Source organism: Puma concolor, chromosome A2 (genome assembly GCF_028749965.1).
Source record: "Puma concolor isolate L17-30 chromosome A2, mPumCon1.1.hap2, whole genome shotgun sequence".
Classification (NCBI taxonomy): domain Eukaryota; kingdom Metazoa; phylum Chordata; class Mammalia; order Carnivora; family Felidae; genus Puma; species Puma concolor.
The window spans coordinates 161276405-161303415 of record NC_141668.1 but is presented as its reverse complement, the minus strand read 5'-3'; the positions used below and the strand labels follow the sequence as shown (position 1 = coordinate 161303415).

Sequence of the window (27011 nt, the reverse complement as noted above, 5' to 3'; positions counted from 1 at the left end):
TCATAGTATCATCCTCAGAGTCTTTGCAGAGATCATTCCCTCGGCCAGCACACACTTCCCCAGACATGCTCGTGGCTCCTGCCTTCCTTTCCCTGAGGTCTCCTTTCAAATGTCACCTGTTTACTGGTCTTAACAGAACACCAATTACAAAATAACACTTGTATCCACGCTCTCCTTTACACCTACTCTTGTTCTCTTCACAGCACTTGACACCCTCTGATGTCCTATTAATATTTGGATTTGTTTCTATTCAGTCTCCATCACTGCATCATAGTGGCTGTTGGTTTTCAGTTTCCTGTGCTCATTGTCTAGACAACACCCGGAACATGTTTGACACTCAGTACATATTCTTCGAATGCATGAGAGATATTCTTGGTAAAACAGTAAAATGCATGACCTCTGTTGGGGAATGCAGAGAAAGGGACTGAAACGCCGAATCAAAGATGAAATGAGAAGGAATCCCTTCAAGGGGACAGTCAATACACAAGATACTGAATTTAATTTCTTGACTGCACGATATAAATTGGACCCTTTCAACTATGTGAGTAATGCCTTCAGGTGAAAATTGATATCTTTTTCCGGGGGCCAGTTCAACCTCATGGAACCAGGAAACGACACACGACTATTAGAATTTCTGCTTCTGGGATTTTCAGACGGTCCAGAACTGCAGCCCCTCATATTTGGGCTTTTCCTCTCCATGTACCTGATCACTGTGTTTGGGAACCTGCTCATCATCCTGGTTGTCGGCTCTGACTCCCACCTCCACACCCCCATGTACTTCTTCCTGGCCAACCTGTCCTTTGTAGACATCTGCTTCACGTCCACCACCATCCCGAAGATGCTCTGGAACATCCGGACCCAGAGCAAAGTCATAACCTATGAGGACTGCATCACCCAGATGAACTTTTTCTTAATCTTTTCAGTGTTGGACATCTATCTCCTGGCTGTGATGGCCTATGACAGGTTTGTGGCCATCTGTCACCCCCTGCAATACACGGTCATCATGAATCCCCGGCTCTGTGGGCTGCTGGTCCTGGTGTCCTGGATCACGAGTGTCCTGCATTCCTTGTTGCAAACTTCAATGGTGTTGCGGCTGTCCTTCTGTACAGAGGTAGAAATCCCCCACTTTTTATGTGAACTCAATCAGTTGATCCAACTTGCCTGTTCTGACACCTTTCTTAATAACGTGGTGATGTATCTTGCAGCTGTGCTGCTGGCTGGTGGTCCCCTCGTTGGGATCCTTTACTCTTACTCCAAGATAGTTTCCTCCATTCGTGGGATCTCATCAGCTCAGGGCAAGTATAAAGCATTTTCCACCTGTGCATCTCACCTTTTAGTTGTCTCCTTATTTTTTTGTACGAGCCTAGGAGTGTACCTCAGCTCTGCTGCTACCCAGAGCTCCCACTCAAGTGCCACAGCCTCGGTGATGTACACGGTGGTCACGCCCATGCTGAACCCCTTCATCTACAGCCTGAGGAACAAAGATATAAAGGGGGCTCTGAGGAGATTCTCTGCAATGGCAGTTAGAAAAGGTCCAATTGTCCTGCGGTTGAAGAATTTCCCATGATTTCAGTCCTCAAAGACTTTGAGTCAGAAGGTGTGATCTTTTTAAAGCAAATTGTGGACATAGAATTTGCTTTCATTAACTCCCTGTAATTTTCATTTTTTCAATACAGTACAATGTAGTTACTCATTTTATTAATTTTTTTTACCTCTCTCTGATATCCAACCATCTTCCCTTCATTTTCTTCTGTTATTTCTAAGTTAATTCCCAATCTGTTTTATGAAAAAATTAGCAATTCCTAGTCATCTATTGGAACTGCTTGGATTTCTTATGAATAATTTCTTCTCCAATGACAAAAATCACCCCACGTAATGTCTGTAGTTTTCCTAAAAAAAGTAGTCATTTGTTATGGCTCTGATGGAAAAAAATTCAATCTGGCAATAGATCATTTGTATTCTATTCTATTCTATTCTATTCTATTCTATTCTATTCTATTCTAAGATCACAGTTTTTCACTTTATGTCTGTCATTCCTTTGTAAATCACTAACTTAACTGCTCTTCCTGATTAACATATTAGCATATTTTATAACAGGCCATTGGTTTTATTCCCCTAATTAGGATTCTGTTCTCTTCTCAGGTCCTATGTCCCCAGTGCTTACATTAGTCACTGGCAAAACTGATTATCAAATACACGTCTATTAGTGGAGTCTACGGAAACAGGAATTCAAATGAATAGAATGACTTAATATAGCTTTGGAGTCAAAGATGACCTCGAATATGACAAAGCAAATTTTAAAGTGTCCTTTGTATTACTAGGCACTACATTTTCTTTTCAAGTACATCTCTCAATCAAGTATGGTGCACCAGTGGCAGTGTTTAAGGGGATTTATTTGCTGGGGTGAATAACTGGTTAAGGTGTTACAGTCAAAAGACTTATAAATAAAAACGATAAAATGTTGCTGAAAGAAATTAAAGAGGACATCAATAAATGGGATGGCATTCTGTGCTCATGCTTGGAAATTTTTAATTTAAAATTTAATTTTAGGATGGCTTTTAAAAAACTTTTCCCAAAAAAAACCCTTTTTGTTATTTTCATATTGTCATTGAATTTGTAGATATTTGGGGTAGTATTGCCATCTTAACAACTTTAAATTTAAATTTAAATTTTCTCCAACAAAGGACCATGGCTTTGCTCTCAGTCTGTGCTCCACATCCAGGACCCGCAGCATCAACACCACCAAGGAGCTTGTTAGAGAAGCAGAGCTGCTGGGGCCCCTGGAGACCTGAGGAATAAGAATTTGCATTTCAACTACAGTCCCTGGTGAATTGCGTGCACACTGAGGTTGGAAAAGCCTCAGTGGGGAACAGGTTTTCTCACCTTCTCACGGTTGGCCTTTAGACATAGATAATTATTGTTGTTGGGTGCTGTCCTGTGAAGGAAGGTACTCAGCAGAATCCCTTCAGACATGGCCAAATATCCCAAGAGCAACTCTGGTTGGGAACCGCTTCCCAGAGTTTCAGAACTGGAAGCTCCCAAGATAATTCCAATTAAGACTACATCCCTGCTTGGTTTATGCCTTTGAGCAGAACATTAATTTCCTCTGAGACCCATTTAGACAATAGAGAATAGAGCTGATGAAAGGATGACTTCATAGATAATACTTTTGTGAAAATTAAATCATAGAATCGCTTTAGTGTGCTAAGCTAGCCTATGCTGCAAAAAATCTAAACGGATCTCTTATAATTAAAATACACTTCATCATGAGGGAGTAAACAACAGTTCTCAACTTGTGATCTAACCATTAAATTCCTAATTGTTTTGGCTAAACTATCATGAAGCTAAGGAGTATAGTACCCAAGGTTTTTTTTTTTTTTTAATTTTTTTTAAATGTTTATTTATTTTTGAAGGATAGAGAGACAGAGCGAGAGCAGGGGAGGGGCAGAGAGAGAGGGAGACAACAGAATCCAAAGCAGGCTCCAGGCTCTGAGCTGTCAGCACAGAGCCTGACGTGGGGCTCAAACTCACAAGCTGTGAGATCATGACCCAAACCGAAGTTGGACGCTCAACTGACTGAGACACCCAGGTGCCCAGTACCCAAGGTTTTATACTACAGGATCAAATTTCTCCCCTCTGCTGAAGAAGGAAATAGTAATTTTCTAGAGACATCAGGGATTGTGTCCCCACCATAAATCAATGTTTTGAAAACCTAAGGGAACTAATCAGATGAGTTCCTCAGTATTAGATTTTTGGGAAAACTTGAAGTCAGGGTTGTGATGAGGTGCTGGGAGGTGTGGACCATTGGAAGGTAGGAGATTAATGGAGAAGAAGGAATCAAAACTGAATTCACCTGGATTAGCACACAGTGTCCTAGGATCAGAGAGAGAACCAGCAGGAAAATTTCCCATTGTGTCTGGATCATTGCCCCATAGGGAGATCATGTGCTTACAGGTTAGAGTAAAAGCTGCTTAATGAGCAGACACAGGAGCTGTAAATATCTCCTCTGTAGTCCCACAGCGTGTGCAACTTTGGGCTGTACAGGACATTGTTCTTTCTTTGGAGTCCCAAGTCTGGCTGGGAGACCAGCACCTGACCCCTTCGTGCCATCTTGTGGGGACAGAGCTTCAGTCCCCAACATCAACCATCCAGGGAGTCCTCTCTTGGCTTTCTACATTCTTCCCTCACCGGACATAATTACTTCTGTTAAGTTTCTCAAGATCCACATATGAGTGAAAACATATGGTATCTGTCTTTCTCTTCTTGCTTTTGATTTAAAGCGAGAGACATCTGAGTCTTGCAATTGAATATGGATAGGCCATCGTAGGATTATTAACTGACCTAATATCAATATTGCTGTGTCTTGGGGAACAGGAAGGCCTAAGGAGAGGGAAGGAGATGGGGAACAATCAAACAGTGGATTGGTCGGAATACATACCATTTATCCATTAAGTTTTCTGTCATATGTGTGTGGTTCATGAAGCCTCAAAACAATGACAATAGTCACATTAGGGTCACAGATCACCATAACGAATACAATAATAATAATGAAAAAAATGAGATATTGCAAGAATTTCCAAATTGTGATACAGAGACATGAAGTAAACAGGTATTGTTGGATAATTGGTGCCAATAGACTTCCTTCACACGGGCTTGCCACAAACCTTTAACTTGTTTTTTAAAAAATTCCAGGGGCGCCTGGGTGGCGCAGTCGGTTAAGCGTCCGACTTCAGCCAGGTCACGATCTCGCGGTCCGGGAGTTCGAGCCCCGCGTCGGGCTCTGGGCTGGTGGCTCGGAGCCTGGAGCCTGTTTCCGATTCTGTGTCTCCCTCTCTCTCTGCCCCTCCCCCGTTCATGCTCTGTCTCTCTCTGTCCCAAAACTAAATAAACGTTGAAAAAAAAAAATTTAAAAAATTCCATATCTACGAAGTGCAGTAAAGTGCAATAAAACAAGTCATGCCTGTTTGTGCTGTCATACATATGTCACATGATATTCTGAAGTCACACGTACAAATAGACATGAAATTCCAAGTCAATGACAAAGATGACTAGGTCAGAGTCAAGGTCAGGTGAACATGTTCTTTGGTAGATTACTGTCAACAAAACTAGAAGCATTGTGTGATTTTCTGCACTATGGAGGAAAAGATCTAAGGAGTGTGAAAACATATCACTGAGGAATGGAGTCAGCTAGGAATAGTAAATGAGAAGTAAAAAAACCTGTCCAAGGAGAAGCCATGTAAGACGTATCAGGGAGCAATATTAGCTCCCAGTGTTAGCTAGCTGATCGGGGGTAATGCTAGCTAGTTGAAAGGGCTGAAAGAAATGTGCAAAGTGGGTAGAAACTCCGGCTGGATCTTTTTTGACTCTCTTTTCTGATTTTCCCCAGCATCACTAAATAAGACAAGCAAAAACCTCCCAGACTGAGATTCTGGATTACAGAATTGCCTTGAGGCAATTCAAGATGGTTTGGGCAGAGATAACTGAATTCAATTGGCCTCAAGTATTAAAATTATTCCCTAACTCAGTCCTTCTAGATAGAGTACTGACTCTTTCCTTTCTTTTGTTCATTAATAAAAATGAAAGGATATTAAGATTCTAAAGCCAGAGTAAGGGAAATAGATTGCCAGCTGAGAGTCAAATGGCAAAATCAACAGTTATAATACAGCTGCTATAAATTCTGTACACCCTCACTCTGCTGAAAGTATATTTGTTCCCCCTCCATGCCCAACACAGAGCCTGATACACTTGAGCTGTGTAGTATAGACTGAATTGTGTCCCATTAATATTCCTAGATTGAAGATCTAATCCCCAATGTGACTGTATTTGCAGATAGGATTTTTAGGAAGTGATAATGGTTAAGTGAAGTCATAAGGGTGGGGTACTAACCCAGTTGGGTTGGTGTCTTTATAAGAAGAGAAGGATCTCTCTCTCTCTCTCTCTCTCTCTCTCTCACTATCTCTCTCTCTCTCTCTGTCCCCACATGAACCAAGGAAAGGCCAGTTGAAGACAGTGCATGAAGGTGGCTTCCTACAAGTCAGTAAGAAGTCTCTCACCAGAACTCAACGATAATGGCACATGATCTTGGACTTCCATCCTTTATAACTGTGAGAAAATAAACTTCTGTGATCTAAGCTAATGTGTAGCACCCATTTGATGAATGAAGGAGGAGTACATTTCCCTTAGATAAATTACCCAAATGGTCTTCAATTTCTGAAAAACATATATGGAAGTTTTTATGGAAGTCTGTCTTTTGATGAAAAGATTATATATGGTATAAGGCAGTAATATTCTATGTGCCCTGACTCTGGTTCTGAGTCCCGGGAGAAGCTTTTCTTGTCTCTTCAGAGCAATACTCCAGGAATAATTTTCTTTTTTGGTAGAGTATTATCCATATAAGTCATTCTTCTTGGACAGTCTTACCTAGAGCCTACGTGTAGGCTCCCCCAAGCCCCAATCATAGGGCTACCCAATCTATAAAAGATGATTTCTTCAACTGTGCTTATGAAGTGGGCATTAAAAGGAAACAAAAACTGCTTTTGTGAAAACGGTTTAAGACACAAGCCACTCAGAGAAGGTCTTTTAGGATGACTATTGTTTTAACTTGCCACCTGTGGACCAGTGTCCCTCAGAAATATTTTTAACTCAATGTGTTCACAAATGTATGCACCCATGTAAATATTAGTTCAGGAAAGACATCTTGATTATCTCACATATTGATTATCTCAAAGTTTCTGTGGGCTGGGAATCTGGGCATGGCTTAGCTAAATTCTCTGAATCATGATCTCTCAAAAAGCTACAATCCACCCATCAGAAGTGGTCAGGGTCTTATGTGAAGGTTTGACTGGGGAAAGTTATATTTCTAAGTTTACATCATTTTTAGAAGCATTCAATTTTCAGGAGCTCTTGGCCTGATGGCTCCATTTCTCCTGTAGATGTTCGCTGGAAAGCATGTAACAAGCAGGAATACTAAGCAATAAAAATGAACAAACTATTGATACATGCCACAAGTTGCCACATGGGACTCTCCAGTATGGCAGCTTGCTTCATCAAGATGTGAAAGTTAAGAAGGCAATAGAGTCTGCTAGTAAGACGGAAGTCACAGTCTTTGAAAACCTAATCACAAAAATTATCTATCACTTCTGCTGTACCCTATTTATTAGAAACAATTCGCTACATCAGTTTCACATTCAAGGCATGAATAACATGAGATGAAGACTACAGGAGACCATCTTAGAAGTCTGCCTACCACACTCATCATCTGGTCAACATTTGGTGTTGTCAGGTTGAAAATGCCACTTTAGCCACTTCAATGGCATCTGCAACGGCATCTTATTGTACTTTGGTTTATATTTCTCTAAATGACTAACGATGAGCAATTTTTTATACATTTATTGGACATTCATATATATTTTGTGTGAAATACCTCTTCAAGTCTTTTAACCATTTTTATTACATTATTTGTCTTCTTACCATTGAGTTTTACGAGTGCTTTATGTATTCTCTATGCAAGCCTTTAATCAGACATAATATGGTAGATATTTTCATCCTATCTCTTAATGCTACCTCCTAAAAAATACCGATCAATTTTTTTTTTTTATTTATATATGAAATTTATTGTCAAATTGGTTTCCATACAACACCCAGTGCTCATCCCAAAAGGTGCCCTCCTCGATACCCATCACCCACCCCCTCCTCCCTCCCACCCCCCATCAACCCTTAGTTTGTTCTCAGTTCTCAACAGTCTCTTATGCTTTGGCTCTCTCCCACTCTAACCTCTTTTTTTTTGTTCCCCTCCCCCATGGGTTTCTCTTAAGTTTCTCAGGATCCACATAAGAGTGAAACCATATGGTATCTGTCTTTCTCTGTATGGCTTATTTCACTTAGCATCACACTCTCCAGTTCCATCCACGTTGCTACAAAAGGCCATATTTCATTTTTTCTCATTGCCACGTAGTACTCCATTGTGTATATAAACCACAATTTCTTTATCCATTCATCAGTTGATGGACATTTAGGCTCTTTCCATAATTTGGCTATTGTTGAGAGTGCTGCTATGAACATTGGGGTACAAGTGCCCCTATGCATCAGTACCCCTGTGTCCCTTGGATAAATTCCTAGCAGTGCTATTGCTGGGTCATAGGGTAGGTCTATTTTTAATTTTCTGAGGAACCTCCACACTGCTTTCCAGAGCGGCTGCACCAATTTGCATTCCCACCAACAGTGCAAGAGGGTTCCCGTTTCTCCACATCCTCTCCAGCATCTATAGTCTCCTGATTTGTTCATTTTGGCCACTCTGACTGGCGTGAGGTGATATCTGAGTGTGGTTTTGATTTGTATTTCCCTGATAAGGAGCGACGCTGAACATCTTTTCATGTGCCTGTTGGCCATCCGGATATCTTCTTTAGAGAAGTGTCTATTCATGTTTTCTGCCCATTTCTTCACTGGGTTATTTGCTTTTCGGGTGTGGAGTTTGGTGAGCTCTTTATAGATTTTGGATACTAGCCCTTTGTCCGATATGTCATTTGCAAAGATCTTTTCCCATTCTGTTGGTTGCCTTTTAGTTTTGTTGGTTGTTTCCTTTGCTGTGCAGAAGCTTTTTATCTTCATAAGGTCCCAGTAATTCACTTTTGCTTTTAATTCCCTTGCCTTTGGGGATGTGTCGAGTAAGAGATTGCTACGGCTGAGGTCAGAGAGGTCTTTTCCTGCTTTCTCCTCTAAGGTTTTGATGGTTTCCTGTCTCACATTCAGGTCCTTTATCCATTTTGAGTTTATTTTTGTGAATGGTGTGAGAAAGTGGTCTAGTTTCAACCTTCTGCATGTTGCTGTCCAGTTCTCCCAGCACCATTTGTTAAAGAGACTGTCTTTTTTCCATTGGATGTTCTTTCCTGCTTTGTCAAAGATGAGTTGGCCGTACGTTTGTGGGTCTAGTTCTGGGGTTTCTATTCTATTCCATTGGTCTATGTGTCTGTTTTGGTGCCAATACCATGCTGTCTTGATGATGACAGCTTTGTAGTAGAGGCTGAAGTCTGGGATTGTGATGCCTCCTGCTTTGGTCTTCTTCTTCAAAATTACTTTGGCTATTCGGGGCCTTTTGTGGTTCCATATGAATTTTAGGATTGCTTGTTCTAGTTTCGAGAAGAATGCTGGTGCAATTTTGATTGGGATTGCATTGAATGTGTAGATAGCTTTGGGTAGTATTGACATTTTGACAATATTTATTCTTCCAATCCATGAGCAGGGAATGTCTTTCCATTTCTTTAAATCTTCTTCAATTACCTTCATAAGCTTTCTATAGTTTTCAGCATACAGATCCTTTACATCTTTGGTTAGATTGATTCCTAGGTATTTTATGCTTCTTGGTGCAATTGTGAATGGGATCAGTTTCTTTATTTGTCTTTCTGTTGCTTCATTGTTAGTGTATAAGAATGCAACTGATTTCTGTACATTGATTTTGTATCCTGCAACTTTGCTGAATTCATGTATCAGTTCTAGCAGACTTTTGGTGGAGTCTATCGGATTTTCCATGTATAATATCATGTCATCTGCAAAGAGTGAAAGCTTGACTTCATCTTTGCCAATTTTGACGCCTTTGATTTCCTTTTGTTGTCTGATTGCTGATGCTAGAACTTCCAGCACTATGTTAAACAACAGCGGTGAGAGTGGGCATCCCTGTCGTGTTCCTGATCTCAGGGAAAAAGCTCTCAGTTTTTCCCCGTTGAGGATGATGTTAGCTGTGGGCTTTTCATAAATGGCTTTTATGATCTTTAAGTATGTTCCTTCTATCCCGACTTTCTCAAGAGTTTTTATTAAGAAAGGGTGCTGGATTTTGTCAAAGGCCTTTTCTGCATCGATTGACAGGATCATATGGTTCTTCTCTTTTTTTTTGTTAATGTGATGTATCACATTGATTGATTTGCGAATGTTGAACCAGCCCTGCATCCCAGGAATGAATCCCACTTGATCATGGTGAATAATTCTTTTTATATGCCGTTGAATTCGATTTGCTAGTATCTTATTGAGAATTTTTGCATCCATATTCATCAGGGATATTGGCCTGTAGTTCTCTTTTTTTACTGGGTCTCTGTCTGGTTTAGGAATCAAAGTAATACTGGCTTCATAGAATGAGTCTGGAAGTTTTCCTTCCCTTTCTATTTCTTGGAATAGCTTGAGAAGGATAGGTATTATCTCTGCTTTAAACGTCTGGTAGAACTCCCCTGGGAAGCCATCTGGTCCTGGACTCTTATTTGTTGGGAGATTTTTGATAACCGATTCAATTTCTTCGCTGGTGATGGGTCTGTTCAAGCTTTCTATTTCCTCCTGATTGAGTTTTGGAAGAGTGTGGGTGTTCAGGAATTTGTCCATTTCTTCTAGGTTGTCCAATTTGTTGGCATATAATTTTTCATAGTATTCCCTGATAATTGTTTGTATCTCTGAGGGATTGGTTGTAATAATTCCATTTTCATTCATGATTTTATCTATTTGGGTCATCTCCCTTTTCTTTTTGAGAAGCCTGGCTAGAGGTTTGTCAATTTTGTTTATTTTTTCAAAAAACCAACTCTTGGTTTCATTGATCTGCTCTACAGTTTTTTTAGATTCTATATTGTTTATTTCTGCTCTGATCTTTATTATTTCTCTTCTTCTGCTGGGTTTAGGCTGCCTTTGCTGTTCTGCTTCTATTTCCTTTAGGTGTGCTGTTAGATTTTGTATTTGGGATTTTTCTTGTTTCTTGAGATAGGCCTGGATTGCAATGTATTTTCCTCTCAGGACTGCCTTTGCTGCGTCCCAAAGCGTTTGGATTGTTGTATTTTCATTTTCGTTTGTTTCCATATATTTTTTAATTTCTTCTCTAATTGCCTGGTTGACCCACTCATTCGTTAGTAGGGTGTTCTTTAACCTCCATGCTTTTAGAGGTTTTCCAGACTTTTTTCTGTGGTTGATTTCAAGCTTCATAGCGTTGTGGTCTGAAAGTATGCATGGTATGATTTCAATTCTTGTAAACTTATGAAGGGCTGTTTTGTGACCCAGTATATGATCTATCTTGGAGAATGTTCCATGTGCACTCGAGAAGAAAGTATATTCTGTTGCTTTGGGATGCAGAGTTCTAAATATATCTGTCAAGTCCATCTGATCCAATGTCTCATTCAGGGCCCTTGTTTCTTTATTGATCGTGTGTCTAGATGATCTATCCATTTCTGTAAGTGGGGTGTTAAAGTCCCCTGCAATTACCACATTCTTATCAATAAGGTTGCTTGTGTTTATGAGTAATTGTTTTATATATTTGGGCGCTCCGGTATTCGGCGCATAGACATTTATAATTGTTAGCTCTTCCTGATGGATAGACCCTGTCACTATTATATAATGTCCTTCTTCATCTCTTGTTACAGCCTTTAATTTAAAGTCTAGTTTGTCTGATATAAGTATGGCTACTCCAGCTTTCTTTTGGCTTCCAGTAGCATGATAAATAGTTCTCCATCCCCTCACTCTCAATCTAAAGGTGTCCTCAGGTCTAAAATGAGTCTCTTGTAGACAGCAAATAGATGGGTCTTGTTTTTTTATCCATTCTGATACCCTATGTCTTTTGGTTGGCGCATTTAATCCATTTACATTCAGTGTTATTATAGAAAGATATGGGTTTAGAGTCATTGTGATGTCTGTATGTTTTATGCTTGTAGTGATGTCTCTGGTACTTTGTCTCACAGGGTCCCCCTTAGGATCTCTTGGAGGGCTGGTTTAGTGGTGACAAATTCCTTCAGTTTTTGTTTGTTTGGGAAGACCTTTATCTCTCCTTCTATTCTAAATGACAGACTTGCTGGATAAAGGATTCTCGGCTGCATACTTTTTCTGTCTAGCACACTGAAAATCTCGTGCCAATTCTTTCTGGCCTGCCAAGTTTCAAAAGAGAGATCAGTCACGAGTCTTATAGGTCTCCCTTTATATGTGAGGGCACGTTTACCCCTTGCTGCTTTCAGAATTTTCTCTTTATCCTTGTATTTTGCCAGTTTCACTATGATATGTCGTGCAGAAGATCGATTCAAGTTACGTCTGAAGGGAGTTCTCTGTGCCTCTTGGATTTCAATGCCTTTTTCCTTCCCCAGTTCAGGGAAGTTCTCAGCTATTATTTCTTCAAGTACCCCTTCAGCACCTTTCCCTCTCTCTTCCTCCTCTGGGATACCAATGATGCGTATATTATTTCTTTTTAGTGTATCACTTAGTTCTCTAATTTTCCCCTCATATTCCTGGATTTTTTTATCCCTCTTTTTCTCAGCTTCCTCTTTTTCCATAACTTTATCTTCTAGTTCACCTATTCTCTCCTCTGCCTCTTCAATCCGAGCCGTGGTGGTTTCCATTTTGTTATGCATTTCGTTTAAAGCGTTTTTCAGCTCCTCGTGACTGTTCCTTAGTCCCTTGATCTCTGTAGCAAGAGATTCTCTGCTGTCAGCTATACTGTTTTCAAGCCCAGCGATTAATTTTATGACTATTATTCTAAATTCACTTTCTGTTATATTATTTAAATCCTTTTTGATCAGCTCATTAGCTGTTGTTATTTCCTGGAGATTCTTCTGAGGGGAATTCTTCCGCTTGGTCATTTTGGATAGTCCCTGGCGTGGTGAGGACCTGCAGGGCACTTCCCCTGTGCTGTGGTGAATAACTGGAGTTGGTGGGCGGAGCCGCAGTCAGACCTGATGTCTGCTCCCAGCCCACCGCTGGGGCCACAGTCAGACTGGTGCGTGCCTTCTCTTCCCCTCTCCTAGGGGCGGGATTCACTGTGGGGTGGGGTGGTCCGTCTGGGCTACTTGCACACTGCCAGGCTTGTGATGCTGGGGATCTGGCGTCTTAGCTGGGGTGGGTAGGCAAGGTGCACAGGGGCAGGAGGGGCAGGCTTAGCTTGCTTCTCCTTAGGTGATCCACTTCAGGAGGGGCCCTGTGGCAGCAGGAGGGACTCAGATCCGCTGCCGGAGGTTTGGCTCCGCAGAAGCGCAGAGTTGGGTGTTTGCGCGGAGCGAGCAAGTTCCCTGGCAGGAACTGGTTCTCTTTGGGATTTTGGCTGGGGGATGGGCGGGGAAGATGGCGCTGGCGAGCGCCTTTGTTCCCCACCAAACTGAGCTCTGTCGTCCGGGGGCTCAGCAGCTCTCCTTCCCTTTGTCCTCCAGCCTTCCCGCTTTCTGAGCAGAGCTGTTAACTTATGACTTCCCAGACGCTAAGTCGCGCTTGCTGTCGGAACACAGTCCGTCAGGCCCCTCCGCTTTTTGCAAGCCAGACTCGGGGGCTCTGCTTGGCCGGCGAGCCGCCCCTCCGCCCCGGCTCCCTCCCGCCAGTCCGTGGGGCGCGCACCGCCTCGCCGCCCTTCCTACCCTCTTCCGTGGGCCTCTCGTCTGCGCTTGGCTCCGGCGACTCCGTTCTGCTAATCCTCTGGTGGTTTTCTGGGTTATTTAGGCAGGTGTAGGTGGAATCTAAGTGATCAGCAGGACGCGCGGTGAGCCCAGCGTCCTCCTACGCCGCCATCTTGCTTCCTTTATCCCGATCAATTTTTTAATAATTAGTATCTTATTTTTAAGCAATATTAGGTACTCCAAAGTCACAAAGTTTCTGTCTTATGATTTTCTGGAAGTATTATAGTCTTATCTTTTATGTTTAGTTCTATAATCCATTTAACATTAATTTTTGAATATAGTATAAATTGGCATCAATGTTTATTTTTTGCCATATAGATATCCAATTATTCTAGTACTATATGTTGAGAATATATTTTCCTATTAACTTATCATGTCACCTTTTAAAATAATTTGATTGTATATGTGTGGGCTTATTTCTGGGCTCTCTGTTTCTTATAGTGATTTATTTATATGTTGTAAGCCAATATCACAATATCTTGATTACTATAAATTTGTAATAGTTTGGAAATCAGGTAGTATAAAAAATGCTAACTTTGTTTTTCCTTTTTCCATAGTTTTTGGGTTTTCTAGATCTTTCAAAATGCATATTCATTTTAGAATCAGCTTAACAGTTTTTACAAAATTGCCTGCCAGAATTTTGATTGAGATGATACTGAATATGATAGATCATTTCTGGAAAGAATTCCAAAATCTAAGCTCTAGCACTTGTTAGATGTGTGACTATAGAAGTTACTTAACCTTTCTGTGCCTTGGTTTCCTCATATGTAACACGTAATCTCCATTGCAAATACCCTACAGTTTTTGAGAGAAATAAATTTTTTCTGTATGTAAAACACTTAGAACAACATTTACATATAGCAAGTCTCATGTAAGTATTAGCTATCTGAATGTAATAATGATTACTTGTACTTTATTTGTCTTGTTTATTATGTTGTAGCAGGAACTATAATAAAGATGATTTTTTAAATGCTTGATTTGTTTATGATTTTATTGGAATGCTTGTATGGTTTCCCCAGTTAGTACAATGTTAATGTAGGTCTAAAGTAACATATCTTCATCATAATAAAGAAAGCGACCATCTATTTTAAAAAGAGCAGCTTTGAACAGACAGAAATAATTCATGAACTTGAAGACAGGCCAGTTGAAATTATTGAGTGTTAGGGGCAGAAAGAAAAAAGAAATAAGAAAAACTAAACAGAGCCTAAGAGACTTGGGGGACTCCATTACCAAAACCAACACAAGCATTAAGGGAGTCCAGAAAGAAAAGAGAGAAATGGGCAAAGAGAAGTAATTGAAAGAAAGAAGTAATTATTTGAAGAAGTAATTGCTGAAACTCCCCAAATTTGATGAAGTAAATTAATCTACATATCCAAGAAATTCAGTGAACTCAAAGTAGGATAAACAAAGAGATTCACACTGAGACACATAATCAAACTACTGAAAGCCAAATATAGAAGAGGTAATCCTGAGTTCAGTAAGTGAGAACTCATCATGCATGAGATCCTCAATAAGATGGTAAGCCGATTTTTCCACAGAAACTTTGGAGGCCAGAGCCAATGGGATAATATATTTAAATTACTGAAAGAAAATATTGTCACCTTAGAACCTACACCTCATGAAAGTGTACGAAACATGAAGGAGAAATTCAGACATTCTCAGATAAACAAAAGCCAAGGCAGTTGGATTCCTACTGGACCCGCCCTACAAAAAAAGCCAAAGGGAGTGCTTCAGGTCAGAATGGAAGGACACTACACAGTAACGTGATGCCTTAGGAGGCCAGAAATATCTTGGTTGGAGTTAAATACATGGGAAAATACAAAAACCAGCATTTTGTAATATCAGATTTTAACTCCACATTCCATATGTGGAAGGACTTACAACACAACTGCTTAAAAATAATTACATGGGGGCACCTGGGTAGCTCAGTTGGTTGAGTATCTGATTCTTGATTTAGGCTCAGGTCATGATCCCAGGATTGTGGGATTGAGCCCCAAATCAGGGTCCACACTTAGTACATTCTCTCTTTCTCTCCCTTTGATCCTCTTCCCTGCTCACATGCTTTCTTGCTCGCTCTCTCACTTTCCCTCAGATAAATTTAAAAAATACATAAAAATACTCCTACTTTAAAATTTTTTAATAACTATGTGAATTTTGATAATGATAAAATGATGGGTAGAACTGTGTAGGAGTAGAGTTTTATATATGGTTGAAGTCAAGTTGATATCACTTCAAATGATATTGTTACAAGCTTAGGATGTTACATGTAATCCCCATGGTAACTACACATAAAATATCTATAAACTACAGGCCAAAAGAAATGAGAAGGGAGTTAAAGTGTGTCAGTATACAAAAATCAAATTGACACCAAAAAAGGCCTGAAAACACAATTCTCAGTACATTTTTAAGTTGAAATTACTCTAAGTATCTTCTCCAACCACAGGGAATGAAACTAGAAATCAATATAAGGAGGAAAACTGGAAAATCTACACCTATGTGAAAATTGCAGAGCACACTCAATCAATTGACTAAGGAAGAAATCATAGGGGAAATTAGAAATGATCTTCAGATAAATCACAACATACATAAACTTATGGGATGAGACCAAAGCAGTGCTGTGTAGATTTATCTCCAGTGATTCAACATCCAAACTCCCAAGAATGCCTTAAGAAAGCAGTCAGAGGCCATAGTATCAACAAGAGATTGAGAAATACATTGGTGAGGTGTGTGACATCTCTGCAGAGTTCTGTAGTGGTTGTCCTCTGCGTGACGGACTTATCACAACATCGGAGGTGCTGACATTGGAACACGTTCAACCTAGGTTCAACAGAGAGAATGACATCCCGAACTGGCAGAGACCGAGCAGATGTCACGCAAAGTGAGAGGTGAGGAATTTATCGTTAATGTAATGGGTAGAAGGATCAAATGTTAATCAAAATGGATTGAACCATAGGGACTTTTTGGAATAGGCAATTGATCTTGATGCCTTCTTAATTAAAAGTGATGGGCATCTTACTAAGATCCCATCCATCTGTATAACTAAGAAAAATTCAAGTTCTCATACAAAGAAAGTTGGCCTAAGTCCTCAGAACGAAGGGTCGCAATTGCTCAAGCCTGAGACTTTTCATTGACCCTCAAATGATGGGACCAGCTCACCTTGAAAAAACATTAAAACTGCAACAGACTAATGCTCTTTATTTTTCTCCTGACTTTACACAAAGATGTTTATGTGCTGGAGCTGGTTCCTAATGGGTTATGAGGTGTGACTGTGCATGTCTCATCCCACTTTGTTGGGTAAAAGTCACATGGGTAGCTTAAACTTAGCCAAAGTGAGAGGTTTATACTATAGAAATTGGCAAATAATGTAATTAGGCATTTTTCTACCTTTCATTTCTTTCTTTCTTTCCCTTCCTTCCTTCCTGTGGAAATTTATCAGAAAATTGTGAAGTAGGGAGTCTGAAATAGGAAATTACCACTATAGCATACAAATTAGTGATGTCACTTCTGGGTCAGGTGATGATAAAGTATCAGCCTCATTATGTTTCACAAAGTGTATTTCAGGTCCACAACTGTATCTTGTTAGTATGACCTAATTTCTGACATCAAGAGATGGAAAAGTCATAGATGGAATTTGGCAAAATACCCACAATGCTTTTATAATCTGAGAAAGGGACATTACGTTAAGAGGGAGCAAAATAGATCCTCTGATAGTGTTCTTGCCTATAAAAATGTTAAGAATAGCAACGCATCCCTGGGGAAATTCCAAAGATCAATGACACTATAATTCTTGAATGTCAAGGGCTGTCATTTCTGTTGTGCCAGACTCATGTTTTAGATGGTGCAGAAGAAAATTAGATCTTAGAGAGTGAATGTGGATTATTGTAGACTTTACCCAATGGTGACTCCAGTTCCTTCTGTTCTGCAATGTGTTCAATTTCTAAAGTGGATTCACACAAACTTTAGTGATTGCTATATAGCCTTTGATATGTCAAGTAAATTTTCTTTGAGAGCAGAATTTTCTTTGAGGGCAGCTGCTCTCATCTGGCACGGGAAGCATTACACATTTATTCCTCTAGCTCTTCCTATAATATTATAAGTACTAAACCTCCTGTATTACATATATTTGCTGCTGAAAACTCATGCACTGGATTCTATTTCCCACACTGACCTCCCAAAATATGAGAGATCAAAGTTTTAAATAAAATACAGAAGAAACAGTTACTTACCATGTATGAAAAATTAAAGAGGCTGAACCCTTGAGATAACATAAACTGCAGATTACCATTCTGTGAGCTTATAACATTATCATGACTTAGGTCCTGTGGGGTTTTGAGCATTGTTACTCACGATCAAGTCTCTGTCTTCATACAAATAACACCCCTATGTAGAGAACGTTTCTTGGCTGAAGAGCTTTTTAAGGGCTTGCTTTATGTCTTTGTTTTTTAGACTATAGATAAAAGGGTTCAGCATGGGGGTGACCACTGTGTACATGACTGAGGCTATGGCACTGGCCCTGGAGTTTTGTGCAGCAGCAGAACTCAGATACACCCCAAGGCCTGTGCCATAGAACAAGGAGACAACTGAAAGGTGAGACCCACATGTAGAAAATGCTTTGTACTTGCCTCCAGCTGATGAAATTCTGAAAATGGAGGTTACAATCTTAGAGTAAGAGAAGAGGATCCCTGTGAGTGGAACAATAGCTACAAGGCCAGTAGCAAAATACATCACCAAATCGTTGAGAAAAGTATCAGAACGAGCAAGATGGATTAGCTGATTAAGTTCACAGAAAAAATGAGGGATTTCCAACTCTTCACAAAAAGAGAGTCGCAAAACCATTAAGCTCTGTAACAATGAGTGCAGGGCAGTCATGATCCAGGATGCCAGAAGCAGGAGGCCACAGAGGCGGGGGTTCATGATGATCGTGTAGTGGAGGGGGTGACAGATGGCCACAAACCGGTCATAGGCCATCACAGTCAGGAGAAAGTTGTCCAGATCTCCAAAAAGCATGAAAAAGTACAACTGGGCGATGCATCCTGCATAGGTAATGACTTTACTCTGTGTCTGGATGTTCAGTAGCATCTTAGGGATGGTGGTGGAGATGAAACAGATGTCTGCCAAAGAGAGATTGGAGAGAAAGAAGTACATGGGCGTGTGGAGGTGGGAGTCCATGATAATGGCCAGGATGATGAGCAGGTTCCCAATGAACGTGACCGGATACATGGACAAAAACAGTCCAAAGAGGAGGGGCTGTAGTAATACATCTTCTGAGACACCCAGGAGGATAAATTCTGAAACACATGTTTGATTTTCTGATTCCATGTGGCTGATGAAACGGTGGAAAAGAGACAAAGAAATGCAGATTTAACCTCAAGCAGTTACCCTCTACAATTACCCTGGTAAAACACTGAAGGTCCGGATTGGGAAGGTGAGGAGAAAGATTAATGGAATAAGCATAGGGCAGTGTACAGGGGTCCTTCCTCAAGAGGACTTGGCCCCCTTTCATTCCAAAAGTTCTAGGTCTGTAAACCAGCTCTGGGAATTTATTGAGAGGTTGGGACTCACTGTTTTTGATTAAGGTTAGTTTTTGTTTACTTGACCTTGAACTTTTCTGCTTAAACAGATCAAGCAAGAATTTAGTAGACTTTCTACCTAATTTCTCTTCCAGGAGCACCACGGTCAACTAGTCACCACCAACCATTGGAGTAAGTCAGACTATTCCAGTCCACTACAGCAATCATTTGCACTTTGCCTTTGGTTGTTGATGCTGCTACTTGGCCTCTGTCATCCCAGGACCCAATTACTCCCACTTCATTTAAGTTTTCCAACACGGTGGCTGAAGTTTCCACTGTAAGATCTAGCCTACAGAGAACAGCAATCCCAGAGCTCATCAAGGATATTGTGGCTCCCCTCACAATCCATTTCTCATAGTCATTGTGCAAGGTATGTCCTCTGGACTCTTCCAGCGTGGGTGAGTAGGTCTAACCCGATAAACCCATTCTAACATTCCAATCTCCCTAAGCCTCTAAATCCACAACTCTACATTAAACCAAGGCAGGTCTGGCATTTCCAACTCACTCACTGTGGGCTACCTGTGGTCCGGGTTCCACCAAACAAACTGTAAGTTCCCAGGCTGCAACATTAAACGCAGAATCTCTGCTTAGTGAGCCCATATCAATACATTCAGCCCGTTCCAACTTTATGTTCTTTCCCACATTAGCCCACACTCTGAATCTATCCCTTCCCACACATGTTCCCTGGATTTCTGTCTGTATAAATTAGAAAACTCAAGTCGTTCTTCTGGAGTGTAGAACACTTTCTCACAGATCACACTGCACCTTATCCTTAGGGGCCTGCTGGCAAATGAGTCTAGTTATGGGTCTAGAAGCAAAGAGGAGTGTTAAGGGTGGGACATGAGGAGATTTGGCATTGTCTTGGGTGGCAACTGCCTGGTGGGGAGGCATTCGTTTCCTCAGGCAGAGCAGGGTTAACCCCTCAGACTGAAGTGGAGAGGTGACACCACTGTGGGTATGGAGGCTACTACCACTGGGGCGACGGGTGACCCTATCACTAGGCATGGGGAGGCCAAACCCATTGGGGTAGATAGGCAGCTTCCACTGGCAAAGAAGACTTAGGGACTCAATTCTCCAGCTTCATCAAGGCCTTCATCAAGGGGCAGAGAGACAGGGAGACACAGAATCCAAAGCAGGCTCCAGGCTCTGGGCTGTCAGCACAGAGCCCAATGTGGGGCTCGATCCCACAAAAGGTGAGATCATGACCTGAGCTCAAGTTGGATGCTTAATCGACTCAGCCACCCAGATGCCCCAAAGCTCTGTACATTTAAAACCTTGACTGTGAAGCCTTCACTAATCTCCTCAGGAAAAGTCTACTATTTTAGGACCCACTTCACCAGAATTGGAATACCATATCAGAGATTGCGTTTACTTATTTCTATGTTTCTTCCTCTGTTTAGATCAGGAGCACCTTGAGAGAAGAAACAATACCTTATTAATTTCTTTATTCCCAGAATATGTTAGTTCCTACCATGCAGTAATTTCTCAATAAGTGTTTGTGGAAAGAACGAATGGTTGAGTGGCATTAAAAAGAGATACCACTGGGGCGCCTGGGTGGCGCAGTCGGTTCAGCGTCCGACTTCAGCCAGGTCACGATCTCGCGGTCCGTGAGTTCGAGCCCCGCGTCAGGCTCTGGGCTGATGGCTCAGAGCCTGGAGCCTGTTTCCGATTCTGTGTCTCCCTCTCTCTCTGCCCCTTCCCCGTTCATGCTCTGTCTCTCTCTGTCCCAAAAATAAATAAACGTTGAAAAAAAAAATTTATAAAAAAAAAAAAAGAGAGATACCACTAACAGGGAAAAGGAAGAAACCGTGAAACAACAGAACAAACCATTGAGACAGGGAGGCCCCATGATGGATAGCCAACACCAGAGGAGACTGATGGGTGCAAAAAGATATTTTAGTGCATCCCACTTATTGACTTCCAAAATCTGGGACTTAAACGTGCCAGGATTTTGTATTAACAACATTTCTTTACTTGTTATCCTTTTGTATAACATAAAGTTACTGCCAATAAAGAGAGTCCTATGCATCATTATCATATTCCCCAGTACCTGTGAAAATGCTGTGGTTCACCCAGATATTATCACAAAAATGTCTGAGCTCACTCATGAAGTTCCATCCCACTGAGATTAATAAATTTGCCCCCAGAAAGGGCAGGGTGATGGAACCACTCATGAGGTCTCTGGAAGACACAACTGTGTTTCCTCATCATCCGAAATTAGTAGAATTGACTTTAGAGGGCCTAGTGGAAGCATTTAAGAATTTCTGTGGCTTTAGGAGCTGAATTCCCAACAGTCCTGTTGATGAAGTATTCTTTTGTCTCTCTATACCTTGAGAGATTTTGTTCCCTGGAGCTAAAAGAGGAAAACACGGTGCAGACATGTGCTCATGTGCTGGATTTAATCCTGGGAGACATCTTTGGAGTTCTTATCTCTTTGGACTCTTTCCTCCCAGAAAAAGACCACCACTTTTTAGGTATGGCCGCTGTAATGCAGAGAAACCCACAATGCCTGCTCTAGCCTTGATTCTGGAGGGACACTATGATTATACCAGAATATCTTCTTTCTCCCATCTATTTTCTCTGGTGTTGTCCTCAATCATGACATTAAACAAATTCTCTCTCAAACTGCAGGCTGACACCCAAGCTAAAAGAACAGAGACATCAGAGATCACACATGAAAGAGAATGCAGTCATTACAAAAACAGTTCAGAATAATACTCAACAGACTATAACCCCCAGCAAACAACGAGATAATTCCTGGGGGTGGGGGTGGGGGTGGGGGGAGGCGGAGAGTGGAGACTCTGATGATTCCTGTTACTACATCAAAATGTTGAATATGCTTCAATAATTTTTAAAAGTTTAAAATAATATAAAATATCTTCTCCAATCAAATGAAGGGAAACTAGACATCAGTATCAGAAGGAAAACTAGAAAATTGCCAAATACATGAAGGTTCAAAAACACACACTTAACCAACCAGTGAGTCCAAGAAGAAACAATGAGGGATATTACAAAACACTTTGATAAGAACAAAAACAAGGGGCACCTGGGGGGCTCAGTAAGTTAACCATCCGACTTTGGTTCAGGTTATGATCTCACGGCTCATGAGTTCAAGCCCCATGCCGGACTCTGTGTGGACAGCTCAGAGCCTGGAGCCTGCTTTGGATTCTATGTCGTCGTCTCTCTATGCTCCTCCCCACTCGTGTTCTGTCTCTCTCTCTCCCAAAAGTAAACATTAATTTTTAAAAAAAGAACAAAAACAAGAATACAACCTCCCAGAACTTATGAGTTTGGCAAAAGCAATGGTCAGAGGGTAAGCTTATAGCTATAAATATCTACATCTAAAAAAAAAAAAAAAAGAAAAGAAAGACTTCAAATCAATATCCTAATTTTACACCTTAAAGAAATAATTAATAATAATTAATAATGATAATAGCAAACTCAACTCCAAGCTACTTAAGGCAATAATAGATTCATGATAATAAAAATATAGACCAGTAAAACAAGAAAGAAAATCAATGAAATGAAAAGTTGGTTTGTTGAGAACATTAATAAAAATGACAAAAGTTAAGATAAACTGGAATAAAGTGAAAAGAGTAGACAGAAGTTACTGAAGTAAGAGACGAAAGTGTGGACATTAGTGTGGACCATAGGAAAATGAACATAAGAGAATGTTATGAAACATTGTACACCAACAAATTAGATAATCTAGTTGAACGGATGCATTCCTAGAAATACACTAACAAAGTGGTTCAAGTAGAAATGAAAAATCTGAATAGATCTATAACAAATAAGGATATTAGAACAATAATAATAATTAAAAAAAAAAAAAAACCTTTCCAACAGAGGAAAGTCCAGGATCTGATGGCTTCATTGGTTAATCCTATCAAACCTTAATTTATACTGAACTTTCTCAAACTCTTCCAAAACATATTTGATGATACCATGACCGCCCTGACACCTAACCGAAGAAAACAAGAAATGTAAATTACAGTCCAGTGTTCTTATGAGTATAGCTGCAAAAATCTTCTACAAACTACTAGCGAATGGAATCCAGGAACATGTTAAAAAGATCCTACACTGTGACCAAGGGGTAATTTTGACATTGATTTCTTAAATATGACACCAAAAGCACAAACAACAAAAGAAAAAGAAAAGAAAATGGGACCACATTGAACCCTTTAGTGTATCAGTAGACACTATGAAGAGAGCAGAAATACAACCCATAGGAGAGCACAGTATGTTTGCAAATTATACATTTGGTAAGAGTTGAATATCAGGAATATGTAACAAGTACAAAAACTCAACAACAGAAGTAACAGCCCAATTTGAAAACGGACAAAAGACCTAAGTAGACATTTCCCCAAGGAGGACATACAAGGGGTCAAGAGGCACGTGTTCAACATCAACAGTCATTAGGGAACTACAACTCACAACCGTGAGACACCAAATCACACTCATAGGAAGGCTACTATTTTTCAAATGGAATATGAGAAATGTTTACAAGGATGTGGAGAAATTGGGAGCCTCATGCGTTGCTGATTGGAATGTAAAGTAGTTACATGGGGAAAAGATTGGCAGTAGCCAACAGATGGTTACTACCCACATGGTCATCAAATGATGAATGAATAAACAAACGGTAGTCTATCCATACATGGGACGTTATCCAGCCATGAAAAGGAATAAAGTTGGGAGTGTGCTGAGTGCTTTCAATTGCACTGCAGAGGCTACAAAAAGACATGACAAAGATAGGGGTTTTAGATCCTCAGATTATTTAGAATACAATAATCAGGACATATCCAGAACTGCATAAATCAAATCTCTGATCTCTCAAAGCTGTATCTCAGTATGGGAATGGAAAAAAAACAAAGTCAGATCTCACATATGGATGTGCTACAAAATAAGTTGAATTCATAGCCTGCTAAATATCTTTTATAAAATTCAAGGCCTCATTTGTAAAGAGGCAGTTGAGAACAATAATGAGTAGAAAGAATCTAGGATTTGGGTAAATTCGAATACTCTGATTTGTCCAACTACACAGAGGCTTCAGTTTGGCCCACACAGCACATCTTGACCTGTCTGATGAGCCACACAGTACCTTGTCTAAAAGCTTTGTAATCACTTCACCTAAAACACACTCACCTTGCAAGGGGATGCCTGCCGATTCTTGTCATGTCCATTCCTTTTCCTCTTCCCTGAACCAACATCTGACATCAGATCTCAGGATACCACAGAGATAAACGCAAAGTTTAGATAAGATGAAATTAAGGGGCACCTGGCTGGCTCAACTGGTTAAGTGTCCAGTTTAGGCTCAAGTCATCATCTCGTGGTTCATGAGTTTGAGCCCCCCATTGGGCTCTGTGCTGACAGCTCAGAGCCTGGAGCCTGCTTCAGATTCTGTGTCTCCCTGTCTCTCTGCCCCTCCCCTGCTCTCTCCCTCTCTCTCTCAAAAATAAACATTTACATATATATATATATATGTGTGTGTGTGTGTGTGTGTGTGTGTGTGTGTGTGTGTATATGATGGAAATTAAGGTATCCAAGTAGTTGTGAGATTTTTCTAGTTTTTTAATAAAAATTTAATGAATGCACAACAGAATGCATTCTACTGATCATGCTTGATGGAATATGGAAAGGAATTTTTGAGCAAACCAAATATATTGATGGAGTGATTAACAGAAACCCAGGTCCATATGGCAGCTTGAACAAATGAGAATATTTAAATATATTTTTATCACTTAGTTGACTGAAGTTTGCATTCAGTGATGGTCTGTTCTAAAAGCAGTTCAGGGTACTAAGTATGTTATTATACAGTATATATGTGTATGTATATAGGAAATAATAAAGATTTGTGATAATAAAACTATAAACCAGTAAAACAAGAAAGAAAATCAATGAAATGAAAAGTTGGTTTGTTGAGAACAATAATAAAAATGACAGAAGTTAAGATAAACTGAAATGAAGTGAAGAGAATAGATGTAAGTTACTGAAGTAAGAGATAAAAATGTGGACATTAGTGTGGACCATAGAAAAATGAACATAAGAGAATGTTACGAAACATTGTACGCCAACAAATTAGATAATCTAGTTATCTAATCTGTCTATCTATCTATATAGATAGATAGATAGAGAACTATGTACAGCTATATAGAGCTATACATAACAAGGAAAGCAAGGTACAAGCCAACAGGAATGTGGCATTAGATCTCTCGTGTTTGCACAATCACTCGCTACCCAAATATCACTCCAGATGGGTTCAAAGGTCATTACATTCCCCAAGAGATTGAGAAAAGAATTTGTGAGGAGTACAGCAGCTGTGTAATGGTTTTCCACGTATGATAGAGCTAAGATGGGAGCTGCTGAAGTTGAGATGAGTTCCTTCTGACCCCAGGAGACAGAATGTGGTCCGGAACTGCAAACACCATATGTGAATCACGTGGCCATCAGAGGCATTAATGTGATAAGCAGGACAGCCAGCTTATTCTTTCCAACACATTAAGCCACTGGGATCTTTGGAAAAGGCGACTGATCATGGTATTTGGGTGCATAAAATAGAATTTTCAAAGACCTAACAATCTATGTAAATATAAAAACTCTAGTTCGGGGTGCCTGGGTGGCTCAGTCAGTTAAGCAGCAGACTCTTGATTTTGGCTCAGGTCATGATCTCATGGTTCATGGGCTCGAGCCCCAAGTCATGCTCTGCACTGGCAGTATGGAGCCTTCTTGGGATTCCCTCTCTCCATCTCTCTCTGCCCCTTCCCCACTCTAGGTTTCTCTGTCTCTCTCAAAATAAATAAATACACTTAAAAGAAAAACAACTCTAGTTCCGAGGTGAGGAGGTTTGACATGAGTCACCCAAATGAAGAGTCACAATCTCTCACTTGATTGTCAGACCTGAGACTTTTCAGTGACCCAGGTCCCACCCCTGTTGAGGATGGACTATAAAACCGCCATGGATTATGATCAACATTTTCCTCCTAACCTTACCCAAAGGCAGTGACGTGAACCAGCAGGTTCCTAATGTTTCATGAGTGCCAGCTGTAATGCCATTCTGTTCCTGCCTTAGTGACAGCACATTGTTCACTTAATGGTCATAGAGGGACTATTTATTCCATAGAAATTGGCTTCCACTTGTTTCTCATTCTTTCATTCTTTCTATTTTTCTTTATGCCCTTCTTGCATCACTCCTTTGTTTCTCCCTCCCTTCTGTGCATTCTCTCTCTTTTTTTTCTTAGCAAGAGTTAACATTGACCAAAATGCTAGAATTCAAAAGACCTGTGGCCTTCTACCTGGAAAAGAGTGAACGGGGTAAAAAGGAAAATACTAAGATCATTTTTTTTTTTTGAAAACTGGATTCTGGCTCTAACACTAAAGCAAAATGCCATTGCAGCTTCCCAATCAAAGTGGTGGCATAAAGGTTGCGTGGTGAATGAAGGAGTTCACTTACTCTGTCTCACAAAGACCATGGCAAGTCCACAGATTTATTCTGTTATTCATACCCACTTTCTGAGATGCATGTTTAGAAATGACAAAGTTGGCCACTGACAGACAGAATACCCACCTTGCTTTTGTGATCTATAAATGAGGACTATTATGGTAGGAACTGACAAGGGATATATCCTGAGGATGGTCCCGCCTATCAAAACATTAGAAGAAAGCCAGTAATGCCTGCCGAGGGGAATCACATAGATCAGTGACAAAGTAATTGAAGAATCATGGGTTGTGATTTCTATTTTTATCTTCAATGAACTTCTGTTTTCAACTGTGTTGAAGAAAATTAGATCTTGGAGACTAAATATGAGTTGTTATAGACTTAATTTCATGTTGATTCCAGTTCCAGATATGACCTTTTCCTAGAGTGGTTAACATAAACCTTCATACTTGGTATGACTTGGGTATAACAAATTTCCTTTTTCCTAAAGCAGATAATCTAAGGGGGTAGATGCCTTCCCCTGGCAGGAATAACATCATACCCTCATTCCTTTGTCTTTTCCTGTCATTTAATATGCACCGAATTTCCTTTATGAAATATTTTATGGCAGGGTGCGTG

The 27011-nt window shown here is 40.3% G+C and overlaps 2 protein-coding genes across 2 annotated transcripts; one reads left to right on the top strand and one right to left on the bottom strand.

Annotated features, from left to right (window-relative positions):
* The first annotated feature begins 598 nt into the window (after nt 1–598).
* On the top strand, nt 599–1567 carry LOC112852559 (olfactory receptor-like protein OLF4). Its single transcript, XM_025916073.1, has one exon. The coding sequence runs from the start codon at nt 599–601 to the stop codon at nt 1565–1567; it is 969 nt and encodes a 322-aa protein (XP_025771858.1).
* Nucleotides 1568–17771: 16204 nt separating this feature from the next.
* LOC112852326 (olfactory receptor 7A17-like) lies at nt 17772–18725 on the bottom strand. Its single transcript, XM_025915815.2, has one exon. It carries the CDS (start codon nt 18708–18710, stop codon nt 17772–17774), a length of 939 nt encoding a protein of 312 aa, XP_025771600.2. The 5' UTR covers nt 18711–18725.
* Nucleotides 18726–27011: the final 8286 nt, after the last annotated feature.